This window comes from Cygnus olor, chromosome 1 (assembly GCF_009769625.2).
Source record: "Cygnus olor isolate bCygOlo1 chromosome 1, bCygOlo1.pri.v2, whole genome shotgun sequence".
In the NCBI taxonomy this organism is placed as follows: domain Eukaryota; kingdom Metazoa; phylum Chordata; class Aves; order Anseriformes; family Anatidae; genus Cygnus; species Cygnus olor.
The window spans coordinates 143417836-143435400 of NC_049169.1; the positions used below are offsets into that span (position 1 = coordinate 143417836).

General features: G+C 38.6%; 1 protein-coding gene across 1 annotated transcript in view; it reads right to left on the reverse strand.

The window, feature by feature from the left end:
* The window catches only part of UXS1 (UDP-glucuronate decarboxylase 1), a 57889-nt gene that overhangs the window by 13295 nt on the left and 27029 nt on the right, over positions 1-17565 (reverse strand). The window contains 3 exon segments of the mRNA XM_040536707.1: positions 9607-9728; positions 11513-11572; positions 13060-13164. Coding sequence (XP_040392641.1) covers positions 9607-9728; positions 11513-11572; positions 13060-13164 — 287 coding nt within the window.

Here is a 17565-nt window from a genome sequence, read left to right on the forward strand (position 1 = left end):
CTCTGGACAAAGCGTTTTAACAATGGGAGACTGCAGGTGAGAAGTAATCTCTCTCCAAGTATTTTCTGTTTATTGACACTTACTCACTTGGACAAGACACAGTTCATGATAAAGCCCACAAGAAGGATGCTTGGCCTTTGTGAGCTAAAGCATGCATTTTGGCTATGGATGAGTTCACAGCAGCACGGTATGCTGTAAGGAGATGCTACCATGATAGATACAAGGCAGGGAGGAAGCTTTTAACTTCAGCCCAGTTTTATGCATCCTCTTCATACTCCCTGGTCCTTCCTCCTTCCAGAAAAATCCATCCTTGCATCAATCACCAGAAACACTTTTTGACTGAAGCAAACTTTCTGCTGCTGATTCAGCTGAACCAGTTGCACTCAAAGGCACAAGCTTCTGGAGCTACAGACACTCAGTTATTCCTTCAGATGATACACGCAACATTTCGTATTATCTTCTGGAGCTCCAAGTGATTCATAAACAAATTAATACTTAAAACAATTTTGTGAAAGCAGTAGCATTAACATTTTACAAATGGGAGAGTCAGAGAGGCAAAGACACATTTAATGTTTTAGATATTACTTGGTGTTGACAAATGGGAAACACCAAGTAGTAAAGGTAAAGCCCAGCATCCCTGGTATGGAGAACGCCAAGCAACATCAAGCTCTGCTTACCTGCAAGTAAGGTTTCATGAGCAAATGCTATTTATATTTGTAGGCATATTGTAATCTAACACTAACCAAGCAGATAACTTGCGCCATATGAAAAGCTACAGTCTTGTGTCTTGTTACACATCAAGCTTGCATCCACAATAGAGCCAAAAAGTAGCCTCGCGACACCCACTTTACCCTGCTGAGATACCCTGGGAAGAGCAGAGTCCCTTTCCATGCAAAATGCATCCACTGCGAACATGTTCTTCACTTCCAATTAAAAAAAATACGTCAAAAAATATACCTCCAGCAGCATGTTACAGAGCCATTGCCTTCACTGTATCTGAAAATATACTCTGATGGAGTTTCTTGTTCTTCTGCTTTCCCCAGCACTCAGACTTAAAAGGAGACTGACTCCTCCAGGGAGGGATTGTATTTCACATAGGCTTTCCAGATATTGCCATTACTAACAAGTACTGAAAATGAGACACTTGGAAGCTAGTACTCAAGATAAAAATAACTCATTAAACAATGCTGACCAAAAAGCCTCTCTTGTACAGCACAAGCTACAGAAGCAGCCTTGTTTTCCAGTATTGGCTGGAAGCTAGTGAGGGATCTAGAAAACGAAAACAACACATGCTGTATAGGCACTTACTCATAGTCACAGTGAATCCAGTATTTCCTCTCCCTTCTATTTATTTTTTTCCACAAAAATCTGTAATGTTGTCTTTTAAAATGAGTAACTTTTTATTTATAGTGCTGTCTCGCAAAGCTTTTCTCAGCAGCATAAGGCTCTGAAAATCTCTTCTATGCAGCAGAATATTCATTTGTGCCTGTAAAACTGATCTGGCTTCTCAAAAAGAAACTCTTCCACAAATAGATTTTGGCATCGATACCTTAATAATTGTCCTAAATTTTCTTTTACCGTTTCATGAGAATCTCCTTTCAGATGATCCTTTATGCACGTTCAGTACTTTTTTACGCCTTTTTGTATTAACTGCCTACAAATACTCGTGGTACTCTTACCTATGCGCTGTTACTTCGAATAGCAACAACATATTAATCACAACTGACTACCTCCCACAGTATTCCCACCACCGAAGTCAATCACTTCCCTGGAGTTCTGGCAGTAAGTCAGGTATAATTTTTTATTACTGCCTAGAGAAAGGAGAAAACTACTTTGTCCTATGTTTACTGCTCAACAAAAGAGAGCTTGAGACTAACCCCTGACACCAAGATCAAATGTGGCCAACTGGCTTCTGTCCTCACTGCTGAAGACTATGTCTTCCTCCAGCAGATTATTCAGAGAGCAAGTTCCTTGAGCAACCTAAAAAGAGCCTGGGAGCAAACTAACCAAACACAGCACTGGGGGCTATCAAGACACTTCAGTTCACTCTATCACCATCACGGACACAATCACAGAGGCCATGCCTCCAAAGAAGGAAAGGGAAGACAGAAAAAACGCAGGAAAGACTGTTTCGGCTCACAGAGATTCCTCCGCTGAATAAATGTAAAAGTGGTGGAATACATAAAACCAGGTGGGTACAAGCCGATCATACTGAAGGAACCACCCCAAAGCAAACCTCAGACTATTTTACAGCCGTCAGTCAAAAAGCAGCATTAGTTATGCAGTTCCCCCAAACACGAACAAACTTTTCCATAATCTTCAGCATGAGTCTTTGCCAGTTAGTTCTGGAGAACATTGCCCCAGAAAGTTTCAAGTTATCAAGAACGGTATGATAACAATTTACGGAGACCTATTTTAGTTTTACAAGCCTTTTAAGAAAAGTTATCTCCCTGTGTTGACTGTCTCAGAAAACAGATCAATACAGAATATAACCGAAATGCCAAGAGGCTTTGTTACTGAAACATATGCTGTGGCCAAGTTCATAACAGTCTCAGGCAAACTTCTTTCACTAAAAATGTCAAACACTTTCTTCTTTGTGAAGTCTGTGGATGTATCTAAACAGCAAGCAAGAATTAGAACTCCCTGCATATAAAACTAGGGGAAGAAAAGCTGAAATTGTCTTCTCTCCATCAGACAATGAGATTCACTGACAAAAACAATCTGCCAGGGAAGCCTGGTAAGTTGCACGAATAACACTGTGACCTGACAGAAGTCTATACCAATATTTCAGCTAAAATTACTAAAATTGCTGCCTGCATCCCTTGTTTTATTAGCCACTTTCGTAGCGATTCATATTCTCTCTCATGTGTTTCAGAGATCATTAAATAACCCTGACTTTTTTTTTCCCCAAGACCTGAACTGTAATCACAGCACGGTAACTACCAGAGAGTTCACAACGGTTCATCCAGGATGTGTTTTTTAACTTCTAAGCTACCTTTTATATATATATATATATATATATATACATATTTATATGTATTGCCTACTGCATAAACAAAATGAGAATTGTTCCTGGGTAACAGCAAGATTTTTGAACTGTTTTGCAAACGCATCCTGATGCTGACATCTGAATTTAATAAATGGTAAGCTCCTAGACGAGCTAGGAAGGGCAATCACAATTGTCTGACTCAAACACAACCAAGGCACACCTTCAGTATGGTTGAATATTACCATGCTTATAAATCACTTCCCAGACTAGAGAAGCTACTGCATCACTTCAAGGTCTCTTCATATCGTTATTTTTTATTTCCCTGATACATTTTAGCATTTGCCTCAGTTTGCATGCCTTTTGTATGTAGTGTATATGGCCAACGTAGACACAGGTCTGTTCTAACAACATTTGGATGGGAGATATTGCCACTGGGAAGAGATGTGTACCCATTTAAGTGCATTTATTTATTTAGCATATTCCCTTCAGACAAGGATTTTAACTTTAGTATTTTACTGAACAGCCTGGCTTTGGAATGTAAAGAAACAGTTAACATAAACAGTGAAATAAAATCCAGTGAATGAAAGCTTTAACACAGCTTCCAGTAAGGGTCAGAAATACCTGCAAACAAGTAACAGTACATATTCCAAACAACTTAATTTTAGTTTTCTGCTTCATGGAGAGTTCTGCAAAGCTATGTTCATGAATTAGGATGACAAGGACAGTTACAGGTAAAAGGCAATGCCTTGTCCATGGTTTCAGAGCAATAGTGACTGAATGTGGAAGATGCATCTTATAGAAAAAAAAAAAGAGGTGTACCAAATTGAAGAAAAACATCAGAAACAACACAGTTCGCACCAAAAGATGAATGCTTCTACTGATCTATTCTTATTCAAACGCTCACTAAACCTATTGATGTGAATAGATCTATAAAAATGAATAATAATAAAAAGCTTAAAGTTTTCCTGACTTCAAAGTTCAGTTTGCACAACAGTGCAACAATAGCAGGAACAAAGGACTAAGTTCTCCAATTACTTGAAGGAAATCAGAAAATGGGACTTCTTATAGCACAGCAGGGAAGGGAAAGGAAAGGAAAAAAACACAAACTTTGAGCACAGAGACCACAAAAAGCATTCCGACTTTTCTTAGGAAACTGCTTTGTATTTGTTTAGTCCATGGCTTTGACCTTGTCTATGGCACAAAGTTATTTTGTAATTGTTAACAGCAAAGAGCACATACAAACAATAAGGATACTACAGCACTATTGAAGCCATTTTGTGTGAACAGGAGCAAGAAGACCAGACAATTTTTTCCTGCTTTATTTTCATGTAATCTGGAAAAATGGTGTTGTTGCACTGACAGAAAAAAACTCCTATTGTATATATGCTGTTTGTGTAACAAAGTTCTGACAACTCAGATGGACTAATATGATTTAGAAACATATTCTAACAATGAAACTCTCTGCTTACAGAGGGGTTCCCTACTACTAATGATCCCATGAGAGGCCAGGCTGCATCTTTATGAGACTGCTTCAGCCATGACATGGTTCTTCTCCCCTTTTTTACCTCACTTCTCCTCAGTGGATGTTAACAATGGATGACCAGAAGGAATGTAAGATGGTGACATAAACAAACAACAAAATCTTAGCATTATTTAATCTCTAAAGTATTGGTTTGCACTACTTGACTTCACTGGAGCATAGGAAAGTTATGATTATCCGTGGTTTCTCTTTTCCAAAGTATAAAAGCATATTTGTGAATCACTCAGTTACAATGGTTGAAAGCAGCACTGTTTCTTCTTTCAAAATGCAGTCAGTTAATAAAGAAGATAAAAGCAACCAACTAACAGTACTTGAAATTTTCAAAAGGAACTGCTGTGCTTATTGAGAATATTAATACAACTGTGAGTGTGTGACCTCTCAAACTTTGCAAAGGAAAGGAATTGTGGATTTTTTTCTTTATGAATTTCATTGACTTGGTATAGAATATCAGGACACTAGCTGTAGTGATGACACCTGCACTTCAGGGGTCTGTCAGCAGTGAGAATAGCTGTAGCATTTCATGTCTTCTTTCCTACATTTCCTTCTTTCCTAGAGGCAGTGCCTGAGGTGGCTGATTGCCTGCATCACCTTATAGACTACTGCTCCAACCTTTGCCTCACTAGTATTCCTACATGTGAAACTTCTCTGCACGGCTTCTAAAAAGGTAAAGAGATCCATGATATTATTTATCACTACAGTTTAGTTTTGACCTAGCATACAATCACCAGTAACCATCATCTGTGGTATTAAAGGACTATTCTCTGAGCTTTTAACTGTTGACCTGATGATATGCAATGATTTCTCTTTCTGTGGCTGAGGGGCGGCCTTTCTCTCTGGCAAGCCAAATGGACCAGGGGAGCCAGCCCCAGAAAAGGGACCCTCAGCCCCCACAACCCTCCTCCTTCTGCCACATGAGGGCATCTTCCAGGCCGCTCCCAACACAGCCACCTGTGGCCACGCGTGCACCGCTCCATCACAGAGGCTTGTTGAAGTCACAGTGGCCACCACTGCCCTGCCTTTGCTCTGGGCCCTATAAAACAGGACTCGTGCAGATGGCCCACCATCCGCTGAGCTTCTAGGCACTCTGACAGCCAACTTGTGTGGCAGGAAGAAGAGCTGAAGCAGCAAGGTGAGCGGCAGGCCTCCTCGGTGTGAGAGGACAGCTATGCAGTCCAACGAAGCACCGAGAAAGAGTGCACCTAGAGAGAAGAAGTGTCGTGGGCAGAGGGAAAGCGCCTGCAGCACAACAGACAGCAGTGCTCGAGGGACCTCTCGAGGGACCTCTGGCACCCAGCCCACAGACACTTACAGGCGGTACCAGTGGAACCGCAGCGATGCGGGGAACAGGCCGCCCCCTCAGCCACACAGCGACAGGGGGCCTGCGCCTTCCCAATGGCACCACGGTGGCGTGGGGCAAAGACAGGAGCGGCAGGCAGAGAGCTGCGTGGAGCAGTGGTGTGCCTATCGTCCAGAGCACAGTGTGGGACCCAGCCATGGCCGTAAAAGAGACGGCAACGTCGAACGCATGGATGGAAATCAACCAGACAGTGGCATGAGACCTCAGTGTGGAACTGGACGACCCCCTGGTTCGGCACCCTGGCCTGAAAACATTCCAAATGGAAGGCATCCCATGTGGGCAGTCCTGGGCAAGGACTGGCTTGTCCTTCTGCCAAACGCCGTGGAGCCCATGGAGATGGATCCACCAGGAGATGTGGAGGAGGCAATGGAAGTGGATCCACCTCGGCCAGAGCAGACCTGGAACTACCCTGGCACGTCTTTGCTACCTGCCATCTGAGCGCACAAATGGCATCACAGCAGTGCCCGGCGAGCTCCCTACTTGTCGCCCAGGCTCCATCCCAAGCATTAGCTTGGAGCCGCCAAACACCACGGACATCCTGCAGGCTTACCTGCAAGGTGTCCCGGCAATAAAGAACTCTTGCCAATTTTCAGCGGTTGTGTGAGTGCTTCTTTCCCTTCCCCTCAGCCCTTGGGCGAGAGGTGGCATCCCTTCCGTGTTCAAGGAAAGGCTGGACGTGGTGCTTAGGGACACTGTTTAGTGGGTGACATTGGTAGTGGGGTGATGGTTGGACCAGATGATATTGAAGGTCTTTTCCAACCTTAATGATTCTATGGTTCTACGGTTCTCTTCTCCCCTCATGCTGACAGAACCACAAGTTCCTGTAAATCCAACTCCATTCTTCCACAAAATCATCAATTCTGCATTTTTTCTTAAGCAAACTGCTAGCAAACTTCATATGGCAACATAAAAAAAGAATGCTGAATGCTTAAAAAAAATCTATAATGAGTATCAAGGAAAGAAAACAGCTAGCAATAATTAGAGAATGTAGGATAAACTCCCAGAAGACATTTAGAAGAGAACTGCTTTATTCCAACACAGCTACGTGTTTTCTATCTAATTACTCAATAACTACATGGTTATTCACTATTGATTGCCTTTTCAGTTGCAATTCAATCAACAGTTTTCACTACCCCTGCATTTCACATCAAGGCTTTTTATGATTACTAAAACCAACTCATTTTGTGAATTAAAGATTAGAGAAAAAAGTGCAACTCAATATACTACAGGAAATCACCCTAGGGTTGCAATTGCAATGCACTTCCATAATTAACTGATGTCAACATCAGTCTGTGTGCGTTATCCTCTCACATTACTAAAACAAACTTTACCTCTAGTTTGCCTTTTTCTTCTTGAACCTTCACAGTCCTGATTAGAGTATTCTATAAAGTAGACCATAACCCTTGTCCACTTAAATAAGGTAATACTTAATATTTGGTTATCATGACTCAGTTCACTCTATACTCTGAGGAGGGCATTTGATGGAATTCTTAATTGGAATTCTAAGTTATTCTAAGGCAATTTGGAAACTATCATCATATCTTGTAAGCTAAGTCCACTTGCTGCCACTGAAGCTTGTAAAGTTGCAGTCAATATGCAAAAAAAAAAAAGGATGAAACAAGTGGAAGATTATTAAAATTTTTCCTACACAACTCCACAGTGAGCTGAAGTATAGCTTCAGATCTGGAGAATTTCCTACCATATGAATAATATAAGAAGAGATATTAAATCTAGTTCACAAAACACCCTTAATATGCTAAGCGTTTTAAATGGTATGAGTTTGTATTTACATGTTTAAGCAAATGTACCAGATTACTGCCATGCAGATAGTGTCAGATTCTGACTAGTATTTAAGTCACAGAGTTGGAGCATTCATGAATTTTGGACTTCCAGGCAGATCCATAATTCTAATCGTATTTTTTTAAAAAGTTAAATGCACACTGAATGACAACTCCTGAACGAAGCACAAAATTTACACCGCAATATTATGTGCTTAAACTTCCCCCGGCCTCTCCCCCATCCATATTTTATCCTGAAATCCTGTATATATGATTGTTTTGTGCTAGGACACACCTACCTGACACCCCTCCCCCAAAAAAGCAGAATACTCATTTTCATAGTAGAAGTCAGACCTTTCCACTAGCAAAGGATAATATTTCCACTACTGGTAACAGTGTATTATCTAAAAAAAGAAAAAACTCAAATATTTCAGAATATTCAGCAGGTGTGACAAGTTTGGGCAGACTCCTAATCTATAATAAAGTACATGGTACCTCTCTCAGAGCTACCCACAGGATAGAGAACTTAGGTCATGAGTTTTCAATTCATGTGTGTGCGCACCGCAGTTCCACTTTACAAACCTTTATAACTCTTTGTAAATCCTGAATAGAACTTTTGGGATAGTATCATTGCTAATCCTGTGGCTTTAAGATGCAAGGCCCATAGTTTTATAAATGGCCTACAGTCTTGCCCTTCTACAAGAACGTGCGTACCACAAACTTGCAGAAAATTCAGTACCCTACTGAACAAGAATTTCTCGTTAAAAACTGTTATATCCATCATTTCCAAGCCCATGAGGAATATTTTTCTACAGTGAAATATAGAAGACATCATTCTGAACACAAGCAGTACAACCACATTGTACTTTGATTTTATATTTTAAAATGTTTAATGATTTAAAAGAGAACAAAGTAGACATGAACCTTCAGAATTTCCTTTTGTCTGGCTGAAGAGTTAAGTGAAAATTGCTACATCCTCTGTACTAAAATACCACTCTTAAATTCTTCGCTTTTAAGTTTAATTCTGTCTTCAAGGTGCGTTTTTGTTTTTTAACAGCACTTAGAATTTTCTTAATTAAAGGTTTAGAATTCTAAAGAATATACTATGTTTGATTGATTTTTACCTTTGTATATTAAAGCTGCAAACACCATGAAACAGGGGTACGGTTTTCTTTAACGTGCCACATTTTCTAATTGAATAGTCTCCCAGAGAGCAGTAGAATAACAATTAAATAAGATTCACACGCATGCAAAGAATCAATGCTGGGTTAGTTAGTTAGGAGTTTCTACTTGTTGATTATGAAATCTAGGGAAATTGCCATGTGTCATTTCAAAAATATATTTTAAACTTCATTTTAATCCTCGCGTTACTGCATTTGGCTGAAAAAATGTCTTACATAACTGAGTATTCGTATCTTTCATTAGGGGCTATATTAATACCTACCTATTTTTAAGGCATTTCTAAAGCAATTTAGAATATATTGCTCTTATATGTGTACCCAAAGAACTTCCTAATTTTTACCCATATATTCTGATTTCAATTATGCTCACTAAACGTCCCACGTTTATCAGTAACTGCCCTATTCAGCAAAGCATTTCAGCACAAGACCAACTTAGAGCAACTCTTATCTGGCTCTCAAATTAGTAAGGTCATCTTAGTTTAATCTGTCTAAAAACTATTATACTGAGAGACATAATAAGTCTATCAAGAAGACTAAAGCACATTTTCTTGAAGAACACTACTCATCTGAAATAACAGAATATGGGAACAATAAAACTTCTGCATTAAAGAAAAAACAGATTTTGTAGCCACAGGATGAACATTCCTACTCAAGACATTTTCTTTTGCTCTCCTACCCCTAAATATATATACTGCAGTTTTGCCATACATGTGGTCTTCATTATTATAGAAAATCCACAAAATGTGATACATATTTAATACCTGCTTCATGTACGCATAGCACATGGTCTCTGCAACACGCTTTCCTTCATCGTAGCAGGCTCTTGGACCTATTGGATTCACGTGGCCCCAGTAATCCTCATTTTGAGGGTGAACTTCAGGATCTATGGAGGAAAAAACACCTTAAATGATCTTCTATCAAAAAGGTGATTATATATAATGAATCTTCTGGTGGATCACTGATGTTAGACAGTAACAGATTCTCTCTGAACTATACATTAAAAAAACATTAAGTTTCAACATAACTCATTAAAAGTGTATTCACTAGAACCATAAAAAATGACAATTATAGAACATGCAAGACTCTAGTAAGATAACCAAGCATAAGCAAACAACAGCCCTGTGCTTTCCGATAGAAGAATGAGAACAGAGGGTTAAATTTAACTCTTCTATGCAAAGATTACCCACCTCAAAGGCACAAATAAGACCCTAGAGAATTCCGTGAAAACATTATAGGTTATACAGAGAGAATTTTTTACTGTATTTGCAAATAAATAAAGCAAAGCGACTTCAAGTTTTATAGAATAAGAGAAAACACAAGAAACAAAAAATTGGCAAGACTGAGAAATATTGCATTTCCTAAAGAAAGAGTAGGGTGATATATCACAGTGTACATGCTATGTTTCTTCTGATTTATCCTAAGCACTTTTTTACTAGCCATCACTGGCCACAATCAGGCTAGACAATCCTCTAATTAGATCCAGTGTAGGAGTCAATTACAAAAAACCAAACAACCAAACAAGAGTGCCCTGGGAGGCTCCCAGTGTGTGTCTGCCTGTAGGCTCTATATATTTGAAACAATACACTCACTTTGTTCCATTTCCCCACTTTGCTATCTATACTGACTTACCCTTTTTACTGGGTTTGAAGTTTGCATGCATTACTACTGAACTTTCAAGTGCTGGAGGCCATTTTGTCAAAAAGAAAACTCAAACAATGATGGTCAGTTCTGATTCTCTTCAGTTCTGATCTCTTGCTTGGGTGTATGCTTCGATTCTTCTTGACTGAAGTTATTCCACCAAAAGTGTACACCTTGAGGTATGTTCTTTGTCCTTCTGCTCTTTTTCCCCCCAAAATCTGCACTGCATCTTTGCATCTTGTTACAGAGATGAGTACTTTTTGTTTGCTTGGTTATTTTTTAAAGCCACAACTACTAACGTTGAGCAGGTGCCTGTGCTTGTGTATCTCCATTACCCTTGCAACACTGCTATTAGCCATTAAGCAGGAGTTCACAACAGCAGGAAGTTTCTCTGTTAGGCATAGAGTCTGTTGTATGGTGCAAGAAATTATCAAAGATTTTTGTTGAATCCAACTAGCAGTTCTATCAGTAATTCTCTCACTACTTTACTTCTTAGTGATAGGAAAAGGAAGAAGAAGAGATATGATACCATTGCTGAATATTAAATTTTAAGAAACACTGCAAGAGCATGCATGCACAATCATTTTCTTCTCAGATTGAAGTTTATGCCCTTGTCTTTTGCACTAGGGCTACTGCTGAATCATAAGAATACAATTTGTAAGTACACTGGGAAAAGAAATGCAGGTTTGCTACTCAAATGATCTTTCTTCACAAGTTTTTATTATGGCATCTGGATCTTAATTAGGGTTCAACACTAAAAAATTCCCCTACAAGCCCCTTTGAAAAAGAGCCATAAACAAAGACACATGAAAATTGCAAACAGCAGTCCAAGCCTTCCTCCACTGCTCTTACTAGAGATATTTAAAGCAAGTACTCATGCCTACATTTTAAACTGATAACTTAATCTGATAAAGAATTCAAACTAAGACAGTGATAAATATCTATCATTCATCAAAAGATCTGTAAGTACCCTTCAGTATTTGCATCTCAAGAGCTCTATTTTTTTTTTTTTTTTTTAATCTTTCTTACCTCCATACACCTCTGATGTAGAGGCCAGTAGCAGACGTGCTCCAACACGTTTGGCTAATCCTAGATTTTGGGAAACAAAGAAAGAAGAACATAATTTGAGCAAGTACGGGAATCTTTCAATCATGTTAACTGCTTTATTGTGATCCCAATTTGCATTGTTTTTAAAGAGAATTCAGTTTCTCTCACTAGATAAATCTAGCTGTAAATCACATCTGCAGCTTCCAATCTCAAGCTAGGAGACTTGAGAAACAGTAAAACATCCACATGTGATGCGTTCAGTTCTGGTTAACTAAATGTTACACCAAGCTAAGATCCAAGAACTTAGTATATCACACCTAAATAAAGGCCAAGGAAGCATAAACCATTCCAAATATGAAATCAGAATCTAGCAATAACATACTGTACCATGATTAATGAAATTGAAAGTTAGGCTGCATAAAGAATCTTATACAGAATAACATGTTATAGAACAAAAACTATCAGTTTCCCTCTATTTTTATTTTTAATAATTACTGTTCCATTAAAGAGCCTGGTCTTACCCAGCTATTCAGATTACTCTGCCTTCCATTTCAATGCCCTTATGGCCTTCAAGTTGGCATGACCAAAGATACTTTCATCTATGCTGTACAACTGTCCAATACCACATAGGATCTAAATCATTTAGATATCTTAATTGCACCCACTAGCATATCAAATGTGAGATGGGCTAGGGCCCAGCAGTCTTTTTTGTCTCGCTCTCAGGATCACTGACAGCCAGTTCAAGTTGCAATACATGCCAAATAGACTAAAGATGGGAGGAAAAAGTAGCAAAGGCTTGATGCCTTCTTTTTACAGGCCCATTCCCAGCATCAAAACCAACAGAGAAAGCTGAAAATTTTGCCTTGCAATTATCTAGTATGAAGCCAGATATTAAATGTCCCAATTATCTAGTATGAAGCTAGATATTACATGTCCTTTCAGTATTTGCTAGCCAAGGAGTGAGTGCACAAGAGGGAGAAGTGCTCTTAAGTTTGGGGTTTACAGACCAATTGCATTTCCACCTACTTCAACCTTTGCTGTGGTGGAAAGGCCCAGTCACTCATGGCCAATGTGGGATTGTTCTGCAGCCACCAAGGTGAGGAGTGCAGTCACTGGCATAACTTCAAGATAAAAATCCCACGCTCTTAACTGCACTTTCTATAATTACGGCACAGGTATTACTCCATAGCCAAGTTACAGGCATGAAGTTCTGTTGCTTTGTTAGCTGAGCTTGCTTGTTGTCAGGGTTTATAGAATCGCAGAATATCCCGAGTTGGAAGGGAGCCATAAGGATCATTGAGTCCAACTCCTGGCACCACACAGGTCTACCCAAAAATTCAGACCATGAATTCATTTGTAGATACATTTAAAGGAAAAGCACAAGTCTTCAAAGAGGGAAAAAATATGTTTTCTTAAAGAAGCAAATTTTTACCATGTTTGACTCATGTTTCATCCTCCCCTTAATACCAATGTACAGGTTATATTAATGTAACAATGTTAAGTAAGAAGAAAAAACGATTTCCACTTACCCAGCATGTTTAATGTCCCAATAGTGTTGGTCTTCAATGTCTTTATAGGATTGTACATGTAATTGGGAGGAGAAGCAGGAGATGCTAGATGATAGATCTGGTCCACTACAGAAAGCCAGAGAGGGGAGAAAAGAAAACATTATTTTTCCGTGTGATATATTAAATGAGAAAGCATTACAGTTGAGATACAAGTACTTCTTTCTGCCTTTCCTTACATTGGAACTCAGCATTTCATATGTTGCTACCTACATACAATGTGTTTGCAAACCTGTTGTACCACATCAAGACTTAATTTTTAGTAAAACAATAACTAACATATAATGCATATCAACACTGTTGACACAAAAACCAGAAGTCTGTTGAGATTTTTCACTTGTACAAATTTTAGCAATGAGTACTTCAGTAACATTTAAAAGCTGCAAAAGTGAATGCATTATTTTTTTATTCTTAAGTTTTTGAGTGACTACCAACTTCAGAATAATTTTTTTTCACATGGAATCCCAAACAAAGACAGCAGAAACATTTTTTAATACTATGAGGAAATTCTGGGGAAAAATAAATTTTTTTTTGTAAGCCACTTGTCAGTGAAATATCATTGGAATTAGTATCACATTTGTATTTTAATAGTAACAGTGAGGGACATGCCAAGATATGGGCATTTAATTTTTTCCATTTTCCATTATCCACTGCATTTGTTCCACAAGTGTTCTATGCTGTACTACGGATAACAAAGGATTTTAGATTACATTACATTTAGATTACGTTAGTATGTGATTAACATAGATAATGATGGAAGTCTTAGGCAAATCTCCTAAACCTGAGACCAGCTTCACTACACCAGGCTGCAAATTTCACTGCTGAAAATAAGAACACAAGGTTGGAGATATTACAGGGGTGAGAGGTCAATTATAATAAAAACAAAGAAATAAAAACTGGACTTGTTCATACGAACAGTACCCAATATTCAACAAACCTCAGTCAGCAAGCTTTTCATAACACAGTTAATGTAAATATAAAAGCATCTGTGTCTTCTATGTAACATGAATCACAGTTAGTTAGTGCTACTTAAAAGAGAGAGAACATGGATAAGCAAATGCCAACACTATGATCAAGTGAGAGATAGTGATGCTTAAGAAAGAAAAATAAGTCCTCTACCAAGGTCATCCAAGAAAAGTAGTCAAGAAGTTAAGTAAGAATTAGAACGGAGGATGGAAAAAAGGTAAATAATTCCTTTTGTGTTACAAAAGGAAAGGTTTGTTTTTTTTGTTTAAAGAGGAGCCAGCAGTAAAGCACTCATTTTTTTCAAGCTGGTACCACAAAATATAATCAGTTCTCATAGAATTGTAGAATGGTTCGGGTTGGAAGGGACCTTAAAGATCATCTAACTCCAACCCCCAAATATATTTATGTTGCCATGTTTTTTTGGTCTACAGACTTTAATATCTACAGGTGATCAGCTGCCCACAAGACTGCAAAACAGACCAGAGAACTAGAAGGATGGTATTTTGGCAAATGTAGTCACAATGGTGAGGACTTATTCTCACATTAAGAAGTGGAGAAAAACACAACTTCATGTAGTAGAGCTATTTGTTCTCCTGTCAATAAAAAATATTTCCATTCACTAGCAAATCCAGTGCAGTACCAAAAGAGAACTTTCCACAGCATGCAGCTTCCAGCAGCAACAAGAATAATAACCAAAGGTGGCCTGACACAGCAAGTGCTGGGGGGGCAGCGAGCTCCCACTTCAGGCTTGATTCAAAGTCCTACCCGCACTGCTAATGCTACTGATGTTTTTAGGATGCTGTCTGCCACATGCAGTGCTCCCTGAATACAAACAAAATCCATGAATGTCTCAAGTCATGTCTCAGAATGTAAGCATCCCTTCCTTGCAGCACAGTACCATCACAATACCAAAGAAGTGTAGACTGAAAGCTTATGAAAGAAACACCCAGAGAAGCTGTTCACTGCTGCTCTCAGCAGCACGCACATTGCTTCCAACGAGGTGGCTCAGAGAAACGAAACCAAGTGACAACTAAAGCCACCACAAGACTTGACCTCTCACCTGAGTTTGATGCTATTTCTCTCCACCTTATTCCTTCACAACCCTTTCTAAATCTTTTCAGCAGGTTTTGGTGAAATTGTTGTGGAGGGAAAACGTCACTTCAAAAGCATGGAAGTCCCATAACTTACTGCCCAGCCCTATTCTGTCAAAGGAGAATCAAATACTTTCCTGCCTCCATACCTGTAAATGCTTTACAACATTCAACTGTGTGGCTACAAAGCCTTGAGATGGCTTTGCAATTAAACCGCAGTGCGATTAATCGAAAATGACTGGGTAAAAGAAATGCAAAGCTTTAAGTAAATGGGTATGGACCAAAAAAGAAAAACAAACAAACAAACAAACAACCACAACCAAACAACAACAAAAAAACAGTTAAGTTCTGCAAGATTTTTGTAACTCACATCTGGTGCTAGAACTCTGTCAGCAACTGTGAACGCAGCAGCAAGAAGTATTTTGGCAAGCACTTACCAGACCAGTGATAAAATAAAGAAACATTGACCAGGAAAGGCTTAAACTGGAGAAGGTGTGTTTACAAGGTCTGAGTTAGCTTGAGTTACTTTGTGACACCTGAAGTTTAAAGGGCAAGTTTCGAATTTCTAGAGACCAGATTCTTTTCAAGCAAAGCAAGACATTGCAAAATAGAAATGCCCTACTTACAAGTGTGTCAACTGAATAAAAGCTTCACAAAACAGAAATCTGTTGTGAACAGGAACTGCAGTTACTCCAATTAAAGCCTTTAGAAACTTAATCTGTTTCGGTTCAACTATATGCTTGAATTTGTGACAATTTTTAATTTTCATTGATTTTAATATTTATATAACATACATTTGGGAAGACAGTGTTGGATTTAGCCTCAAAGTGTCATTTTTTTTGCCTTGCCTCTTCAGGGTGAGGCAGAATATGTTGGCGGTCACTAAGCAGACGACAGCGCCGGAGACAGTGCAGGAATGACAACCCCAGCCAGTACAAAATATTCTGTAGCAAAAGTATGTTGGTGGCACTGGTTTAATAATGTGGTCTAAGATCAGAGCCCCACAGAATCATTTTGCATCTGATGCTTGTACAGTAAATACATGGCTCTAACCAGACGTGTTGTTTTAAGGCTTCCAAAGGCTGCCAAGGAAACAGGAAGAAGAAAAGCCAGTGGGAGAAGGATATGGGCTATGCATTTCTGTCTGATGTTTTCTTATTCAACTCCTATAGCTACTGTGTACGCACCTAAAGGCAGCTGATAATCAGACCTCAATCATGAGGATGGAAATACCAATTGCTTTTAGATGCCCAGTTTGTGGTAGGACTAGTATCTTTTAACTTCACATTGAAATCAGCTGCCTCTGCCCCATTTATGCAAGTAAAATGATATTTTCACAGCAGAAATATATACTTCAGAGGATGAGTGAAATCATTTAAAAATTTAAATCTTTTTTTTCTGCAGACATACAGTCAACCCTAGTGCAAAGATGAGTATAAACAAGACAGCACTAATGCTCAAATCCCTGTGTAAACTAATTAAGTACATTATTTCTGTCCTATATACATTTAATCTAAAATTTCATTGGGTAGTTTTTAATGCAATTCTGTTACCAAGAAGTGTATAGATCACAGTAATACCAGCTCATACATTCATTCTCTTCTGTTCTCCAACTAACAGCTATGTCTCTTTACACTAAAGTTTACAGGAACATGATCCACAGTGCTTTCAAGTAAACATCTTGTAAAACCTGTAATATTAAGGAATATAAAGAATAAGAGGTAAAAGATTAAACAAAGGTGGATTTCTATACTTTTTTTTTTTTTTTACAATATAACAGAAAAGATTCCTTTCTTTATATGTAACCCTTTAGAAAAGACAGTTGTTATCTTGGACTAAAAAAAACACAACACATTTATTAGTGGATTAAACCTTTTAAACCTTGATGTAACAGGCTGAAAAGAAAATCTCTTTAAAAATCCCAGGTACTTCATGAACGCACAACTCAAGTACAATAAAAAAAAAAAGTGTTCACATAACTACTATGCAAAGCTTTACAAATTTTCTTTCCACATTTTGTTTTTGATTATTTCCTGCCTTTCAAGATTCTTAAACTACTTTCATTACAGAATTCAGCACCTTTGCTTTTCTTCTTGAAAAGGTCAAGTGAAAACTACATGGTCCTTGTGAGTTCTCTGCTGACACCTTCCCCAAGCACTACAGCAACAAAAATTCTACTGGAGGAAGACAAAGTCATTCAGCACTACAGTTAACAATAGTTATCACAGGGCTAAGAAATGAAACATGTATCTTGGTGGTTTACCACTCTGTCTGGCCAGCCCAGATCAAGATCCAAGAATGCCGAGTGCTGCCTCATGTGTCATGGATCAAAGATAATTACTTACAGATACTACGTAAGCATCACTATGCAGCTAAATAATTCATCAAGATATTTAATGAAAGCTACACATTT